The 9,119-nt window shown below is 35.9% G+C and overlaps 1 protein-coding gene and 1 pseudogene across 1 annotated transcript in view; both read right to left on the bottom strand.

The window, feature by feature from the left end:
• LOC123234016 (equilibrative nucleoside transporter 1-like) overlaps positions 1–4,136 on the bottom strand; it is a 25,185-nt gene extending 21,049 nt beyond the window's left edge. The window contains 1 exon segment of the mRNA XM_044659981.1: positions 4,003–4,136. Coding sequence (XP_044515916.1) covers positions 4,003–4,136 — 134 coding nt within the window.
• A 1,222-nt stretch (positions 4,137–5,358) lies between these two features.
• LOC123235882 lies at positions 5,359–6,712 on the bottom strand (annotated as a pseudogene).
• Between the last annotated feature and the right edge of the window lie 2,407 nt (positions 6,713–9,119).

The raw sequence follows: 9,119 nt of genomic DNA on the forward strand, positions 1-9,119 counted from the left end.
CATTGGATCGTACCACAGCGTATCCATCTCTGTGTATAATGTTCTCCTGGTTCTGCTCCTTTCCCTCTGCATCAATTCCAGGAGGTCGTTCCCATTCACATGGAATTCCTCCAGTTCCTTTTAGCACAACTGTATTCCATCACCAGCAAATACCACAATTTGTTCAGCCATTCCCCATTTAAAGGGCATCCCCTCATTTTCCATTTTTTTGACACCAGTAAAGTGTTAAGACTGGAAAGGTAGGAGGGAGCCAGGTTGTAAGGGTCTCTAAGATTCTATATTTAAGTCCTTGAAATGTTTGGGATCCCTTAGAGTTTGTTGAATCAAAGGATATATCATGGTTAGATCTGTACTTTAGAAAGATTAATTTGAAATCTGAGTGGAGGATGGAATGGAGAGAGGAGATAGTTAGTTGTGGCAGCAAGCTTAACCAGCAAGTTATTGCAATGGATAGGTAGGAGGTGATGAGGGCTTGTACTATGGTGATGACAGTGTCAGAAGAGAGGAAGGAGGAATATATGAGAGATATCATAAAGGAAAAATCAGATTTCTAACAGACTGGATGTTGAAGAGGGATGAAAAACCTAAAGAGTCATGGATGGCACTTAGTTTGTGAACCTAGAAAGCCTATTTTTATATGAACTTAAAAAAAAATAAAACTTCACTGCTGAGATAATGGCCAATGGCAAGAATGCTGAAGTACTTAAAATGATCCATTGTTTTCTCCCTTCACCATTCAAAAAAAAGAAAAAAAGATCTTTGGACCAGAAAGATGAAAAGACAACAAAAAAGTTACCAGAGAAATAAACTCAGACTAACTGAGGAGAGTTAGCTGGAATCTTTCTGCCCTCAAACAGGGTTCAAGTCATTAGGTACAAATTAACTATATTTCAGAGTAATTAAAGAATTGGTAGCTGAGATTTAGTGGTTTTAAAAAGATTCTAGGGAATGGAAGATGTGTTAAAGAATTGGATAAAGTAAAACATCCTGATTTTTTTAAAAGGAGAACATTAAGTTCTAAAAAATTAGATAGAGACCTTATGTTCCTAGCAAAATTCTGAAACATATAATTAAGAAGGTGGTTTGTTGATAATTAGAAAGAAAAATTGTGATTGTTAAAAACAAGTTTGTATGTATGAGTTTAGCCAGAGCAAATCATGTGAACTTTTATCAAGAATCTGAGTGATAGGTTATAGAAAACCTAGTGTTTACTATATCAAACGAGCTAAAAAAATACCTTACCAAAATAAAATGAAAACTCAAGTAAGGAAAATAAAAGAAGTTCCATAAACACATAACAGAAAAACCAGTAAAGAAGATAAGGAAGCATTTTAAGAAAATTAGGAAGCTTCTAATAAAATAACAAAATACAATATGGCAGGAGACCTTTGGTAGAAAGCTCCAGGGGAAAAAAGAGACTGATTCTCTTTTTCATAATAATGCAATAATGATAATTGGAACCCAAGAGAAAAAGAATTTGATTGATAGAACTCTAAGAATGGTTAGAAGACCTAATAAAATTATTGAAGGACAACCAAGAGAGTAACATGAGAGCTTTACATGAGAAACAGAATCCTAGTTTAGAATTCAAATACTCTGATGAATCTGTGACCTCTTCAGGATGCAAGTCTCTTCTAGCAGTACTTTAGTTGATCAGCCTATTTTCTCTTCCTATTACATAATTCTCTGATAACATCTTTTATTCCTTTTTTCTAATTACCATTGATTATATGTTGTAGCTTGTTCATTTATTTTTTAATTCTTCAGAGAATTTCATGTTTTGCTGCCATATAGTATGTAGTATATTGGTATTAAAAAAAGATTGGCCTTTGCTTTCATGATAATCTGACTGATAAAAAAGATTTGGAATTTCCAAAGGCAATCCAATCGACTCTCTTCCTTTTGTTCAACTATGGGAGAAACGTTTTGTCTGCACTGTCTGTTCCAGATAAACATAATGATAATTTCTATAGTTTGTCCATCCAAATAAAGGTACAAGTACATGTAGGCAATAGGCCATTCACATTACTATATAGTTGTCAGACCAAACTAATTTTAATGATTACCACATATCTCTTTCAGAAAGCTCAACCATATAATCAACAACCTTAGCAAAACACATAAATCATCAGCATTTCTATATATTTCCAACACATCACAGCAGCAAGAGGTAGAAAGAGAAACACCATTTAAAATCACCCTAGACAGTATAAAATACTTAGGAATCTATCTACCAAAACAAACACAGGAATTATACGAACACAACTACAAAACCCTTTCCAAACAATTAAAACTAGATCTAAACAATTGGAAAAACATTGATTGCTCATGGGTAGGACAAGCTAACATAATAAAAATGACCATCTTGCCCAAAATAATCTATTTATTTAGTGCCATACCTATCAAACTACCAAAAAACTTTTTTACTGAATTAGAAAAATCTATAACAAAGTTCATTTGCAAGAACGAAAGATCAAGAATATCAAGGGAAATAATGAAAAAAAAATGTGAAGAAAGGTAGCCTAGCAGTACCAGATATTAAACTATACTATAAAGCAGTGGTCATCAAAACGATATGGTACTGGCTAAGAGACAGAAGGGAAGATCAGTGGAATAGACTTGGGGTAAGTAACGTCAGCAAGACTGTCTATGATAAACCCAAAAAGCCCAAATTTTGGGACAAAAATCCACTATTTGACAAAACTTTTGGGAAAATTGGAAAACAATATAGGAGAGATTAGGCTTAGATCAACGTCTCATACCCTACACCAAGATAAATTCAGAATGGGTGAATGACTTGAATATAAAGAAGGAAACTATGAGAAAATCAGGTGAACATAGAATAGTATACCTCTCAGATTTATGGGAAAGGGAAAATTTTAAAACCAAGCAAGAGTTAGAGAAAATTACAAAATGTAAAATAAATAATTTTGATTATATTAAATTAAAAAGGTTTTGTGCAAACAAAAACAATGCAATGAAAATCAGAAGGGAAACAACAAACTGGGAAAAATCTTTATATCAAAAAACTCTGACAGGTCTAATTATTCAAATATACAATGAGCTAAATCAATCGTATAAAAAATCAAGCCATTCCCCAATTGACAAATGGGCAAGGGACATGAATAGACAACTTCCAGATAAAGAAATCAAAACTATCAACAAGCACATGAGAAAGTGTTCTAAATCTCTAATAATTAGAGAAATGCAAATCAAAATAATTCTGAGGTACCACCTCACACCTAGCAGATTGGCTAAAATGATAGAAGGGGAGAGTAATGAATGTTGGAGGGAATGTGGCAAAATTGGGACATTAATGTATTGCTGGTAAAGTTGTGAACTGATCCAACCATTCTGGATGGCAATTTGGAACTATGCTCAAAGAGCTCTAAAAGACTGCCTGCCCTTTGATCCAGCCATAACATTGCTGGGTTTGTACCCCAAAGAGACCATAGATAAACAGACTTGTATGAAAATATTTATAGCTGCACTTATTGTGGTGGCAAAAAACTGGAAAACGAAGGGATGCCCTTCAATTGAGGAATGGTTGAACAAATTGTGGTATATGCTGGTGATGGAATACTACTGTGCTCAAAGTAATAATAAACTGGAGGAATTCCATGTGAACTAGAAAGATCTCCAGGAATTGATGCAGAGTGAAAGGAGCAGAGCCAGAAGAACTTTGTATACAGAGACTGATACACTGTGGTAAAATCGAACGTAATGGACTTCTGTACTGGCAGCAGTGCAATGACCCAGGACAATTCTGAGGGATTCATGGAAAAGAACGCTACCCACATTCAGAGGAAAAACTGCAGGAGTGGAAATACAGAAGAAAAACAATCGCTTGAACACATGGGTTGATGCAGGCATGGTTGGGGATGTAGACACTAAATGACCACACCAATGCAATTATCAATAATATGTAAATAAGTCCTGATTGATCACACATGTTAAAACCAGTGGAAATGCACCAGGGGACATGGGGAAGGAGGAAAATACCTTTGGTAGTTTGATAGGTATGGTTCTTCTTTTCGTTCAACTATGGGAGAAACTTTTTGTCTGCACTGTCTGTTCCAGATAAACATAATGATAATTTCTATAGTTTGTCCATCCAAATAAAGGTACAAGTACATGTAGGCAATAGTCCATTCACTTTACTATATAGTTGTCAGACCAGACTAATTTTAATGATTACATATCTCTTTCAGAAAGCTCAACCATATAATCAACAACTTTAGCAAAGCATATAAATCATCAGCATTTCTATATATGTACCTTTTGTATCTTCCCTTTCTTTAGATGCTCTGTACAACAACCCTCCAATGCCATCACAATTATGTTGTCACTAGCACAGATTCTCTTTTATATATACGCTGAAGAATCTAGTTTTTCCCCCCCTGCCTTTGTTATCATTAGTGCCACTGCTGCCTTCCATGAAAGTGAGTCTGAGACTGATATTGGGGCCCAAGTATGGTGTTCTCACTGGCCTTGATGATGATAACATTTTTTAAAAAGAAAAAAATCCTTTTTATAATTTTGTGGAAAAGCAGAAACAGAGACCTCAGATTCCAGAAAATTATTTTAAAATGTTTTTCCCCTTAAAATAATGTATATGTCTATTATACTCTCTTTTTCCCTCCCCTCCCTAAGAGTCCTTTTCTAGGTATTTTCCTCCTTCCCTATGTCCCCTCCAAAACCCTTTCTAACTTCTGAATTCCCTCCTCTTTTTGCCTCTATTTGTTTGTTGTTCTACTTTTTTGTCCCACCTCTTTTTCTGTTACCATTTGTCATTTTTTTTGTTTCCTGAGACAAAAGGCCAGTCCTTCTCCCCTCTTCCCCAGCATGCAAAAAAATCCTTGACATTCTCTTCCTTTCTTCCCTGGGACTTGATTGATAACCTTTTCCTCCTAATGGTTGCTCTCCCAAGAACCTAAGAGGTTTCCTCTGCTCTAGTCCCACCAAAAGACAGGAATACCTTTTGTAAGATTCCCTCCCAATTCCCACCCATCCAACTCTATAGATTTTCTACCCTTTGAAAAAAACTATCTTCCCCTCTATTCTTCTTTTTACTACTTATATCTTGTGCCATCCTCATTCTGATAATCTACCTCTTGCAGAAAAAAAAGCCTTCCCTCTTACCTTGGGATCTTTTACCCTAAAATACAAAAATGTTTTCTTTCCTCATGATCCCACAAAAAGTTTGATAATTCCCTCAGTAAGGTCTAACTCCTTACTTCCCAAGGAAGACCCAAGTTTTTCAGAGTCTTTCCCTTGGGGAGAGAGGATCCTTCACCATGCCCTTCTACCAGAAATCTCACCTCACCCCCTTTCCTCCCCTAGTTATCCCTCCTCCAACTAGTGGATGAGGGCATCAAGCTCTGATACACTGGCATCTGGGACATTCTCCTTTTTGGTCTTGTCATTGCTGCTCCATGAGGTAGTGTTGAATGACAGGCTTATGAGAAAAGTGCACATTACAGAAAAAATAATGGTAGGGCCAAGCCCAGAGTGCAAATTGAGGTGGTCATGTAGGTTAAAATTCTATGTAAAGAACTTGCCACAATAACACAGGCATATGATGGTGGACTTTCATGTGACTGCTGAGGTTGCTATTGTTGAACTACTTCAAACATCAAAGGCACATAAAAATGATGTGCTGAAGTTTCATCAGGAACACAAGCTTTTTCATGCCTCAAAACACTTCTGGGCACTTGGTATTCTTGATGTTCTTCAGTGGAATTCCCACTGGGGAATTCCCTGGCATAGGGCTCCTGATGCTTCCATAATTCCAGCTAACTCCACTGCTTTGTGACAATAGTGGCTGATGCTAGGGCTTCATCTCTCAGTCCAAGGGTGATGCCCTCTCTTACTTGACCTCTAGAAAACAGCAACCTCTGTGTCTTCTGTCAGAATGTAGCAGGCTTTCACAGCTCCCTAGGATGCTGTACTATCATTAGAAGCATAAATAATTTCTATGACCTCATTGATGAGGAGTCCACTACTTCCCTCTAAAGCCAAGACCCTTTCCAAGGTTATGGTTGCTCTCCCAACTCTGATGCCTTTTGGGGGTTTCAGCCTCTGTGCAATCTGCAATGCTGATTCCACCTTGACAATGCAGATATCTGATACTTCCTCTTCTGCTTTTAGTTCAAAGTCTTCATCTAGGAGGGAATTTTAATTTCACTGATAGGATAAGAGAAGGTGGAGGTGGGGGGTTGGGAACAGGCTTTAGGGTTCAAGCAGGTGGGAAGAGTGACTTGGTAGAGGTGAGCCTAGTGCATCCAATCTCTCCAACAACTCCATCCTCTTTCAGGCCAATTCTGGGCTCTTTGAATTAGTTCAGTGAATTTCTACATTTTTCTATCACATACCTGCTCTATTTGGAGATAGGAGGCCACCGTCAGATAGTTGACAATGCCAGGGACAGCAAGCAAACTACAGGGCTCCAGCATAGCAGGAGAGGAGATCTGTCATGATTTTGGCACTACATTAGGGAGATGTGTAGCTCTGAACTGAGATGGAGAAACTGGTTACGAAGAAATAAGGAACAGCTGCCAAGATTAACTTGTTGACCCAGAACTTGAGGGTGTCAGCCATAACTGTGACATTACAGAAGTGCTCCGCTGTGTGGAGCTGGTTCATTATATTTAAGGGTGGCCATCTCATGCCTTGAAAGCTAGAATTGCAAGACTTCCATTCCAGATACCATGGTGCAGGCTTTGATGGGGAGAGTTCCCTAGCTCAATTCCATGGACAGGTTTTTTCAAAGAATAATTACAATAATTTTTAATGCTCTCCATTTTAACATTTGTTGCTATTCAATTATTTTTAAATCTTGAGATAGTTTTGTTCACCTGGATGTCTTGCCAAAATTTCTTTAAATCATTTTTCCTCTCTACTGTCTCTTTCCACTCTATGAGTTGCTGCTGCTCATAATCATCTATCATCCTTTGTACAATTTGACAAATAAATTTGCAATACAATCCATATTGCCTTTGGGATACTATCTCTTTCCATTTATCAGTCAAGTTGGAAGTTGGGTTACTGTTTTGGACACTTTTTTGGTCTCCTTTAGGCAATTAAATTCCATTGGTTCAACGTGTATTGTTATAATCATTGTCAGTGTCAAATATATTGTCCATTTCCCATTTCATTTTATTAATTACTTGTTTAAATAGTTCAAAACTGAGTTGTTTCAATTATATACATATATTTTTCTTGGATTTTTTTGTGCTTTTTTGCTAATTCTGATCTTAATTCTGACAAGTTTGTGATCATCTTGGAAATAGATAACTTTTTATTTGAGGATAACTTCTGTGTCTCTTCAATAAATCTTTCGTGTTTATTAGAATCTATTTTGTGTGATATTACTCTGTGTTCATCATGTCTAGTACCTACCATTATCATTCTTGATACAAAATGTTCATGATACAAAGGCAAAAGGGTAATATATAATCTATTAATTTTAGTATCTTTAATTTTTTGTGAACTATATCTTAGAAAAAAATCAGAAAACTTACAAAGTAGTTAACATTCCAAGAAAAAAAAGAATGCAAGAAACAAACTAAAATATTAATGAAAGAAGAATTATTAAGTAAAGGGAAAATATAGGAAAATTGGAAGAAAACATGACATCTCTTTTTAACAAAAAATTGACTTGGAAAGCCTGAAGAGAAATTTTAAGAATCTTCAGTGTCCTAGAAAAATGAAATGGAACAAAAAGTTGAAGAAAACCATAGTCAGACAGAGTCTTTAAAAAAAAATCTTGAAGTAGTTGGTAGCAATGGATCAGAATCGACCTTTGGATCTTTTGGTTGAAAAGGCAATGCAGGGGAAGCATAGCTTCATGAGAAAGGATATCTGATAACAGAAACTTGGCACCTTGTTGCTGCCATGGGTACAATCTCAATGGGACAGTAAGGATTTAATTTTTAAAATTAAATTAAATTTAAGTAATCAAGTTGTATCAGCGTATTGGATTCTAAAGGATGTTAACATAGAGAATAAAGATACTCCCAATAGGGATCATTCCATTATTATTGTTAATGCTTCTAGAAAGGATAAGGAAAATTAAACTCTCTATGGGCATTCAGCAATTAAGACAATGATCTTGTGTTTTCAGGTCCTTACCCTGAAGGAAAGATTACCAGTGCAATTAGAGATGGAGGAGAGATATCTATAGCCTTCAAAGCACAGAAACTTAAGGAACAAGAGGTGAGACTTCTTCCTGAGTAAGGCACAAGTGAGACATAATGTCAAAGCAGGGATGTTGGAAGCCCTGGGGAAACATGGCAGTGTTCAATACAGGACTGCCCAGATCCAGGGATTATGAGGTTCACAACATTATCATGAAATGCACTGAAGATTCAATGCTCTGTACCAAAATAATACTGGGGATTCTAATCCTTGGAAATAGAGGTTAGAGAAATCCAGTCAAATAATCCATGTCAAAACTAAAAGGAGCCAACCATTCTGCTAAAAGAAGTATAGGAAGTTGAGTTTGGCCTTAGAACAAAGCCCCCATTCAGAAACTGAGGTTGAAAAGATGAGAAAACACAAGGAAATATAGACAACTCTAAAGAGTTATATAATATATCCAGGGATATCCAAAAATCTAATACATAAGAAAAAGAATAATTCCTAATTAACTGCAAGCAGATTCAAAGGGGAAAAATGGATTTTCCACAAGGACTACATTTCTACATGGAAGTTATAAAGACATTAAAAAAACTCTAGAGGAAAAAATTAGAAAGAGAATAAATAGCAGGACAATATGATAAACATTAAACAAGTTAACTGACTGCTTGATAATTAGAATAGTTCAAACAGAAATCAGTGACTTTTTGAGACAGCAAGAAATATTAGTTGAAAAAATAAAATGTAAGGCAGCAGATTAAAAAAAAAGGCTAACCTGGAAATAGATTATGAGGAAAGAATAAGAATATTATTAGACTCCCTAAAAACCTTGATTTCTTTTTTTAAAAGTCCAGACACCACATTTAAAAAAATAATAAATGAAAACTGACCAGATCTATTAAAAACTAATGGCAAAGTAAAAAAAATCTACCACCTGAAAATAACCCCCCCAAGGAAAAGTCCCAGAAATGTTATAACCC

The sequence above is a fragment of the Gracilinanus agilis genome, chromosome 2, assembly GCF_016433145.1.
Source record: "Gracilinanus agilis isolate LMUSP501 chromosome 2, AgileGrace, whole genome shotgun sequence".
Taxonomy (NCBI): Eukaryota; Metazoa; Chordata; class Mammalia; order Didelphimorphia; family Didelphidae; genus Gracilinanus; species Gracilinanus agilis.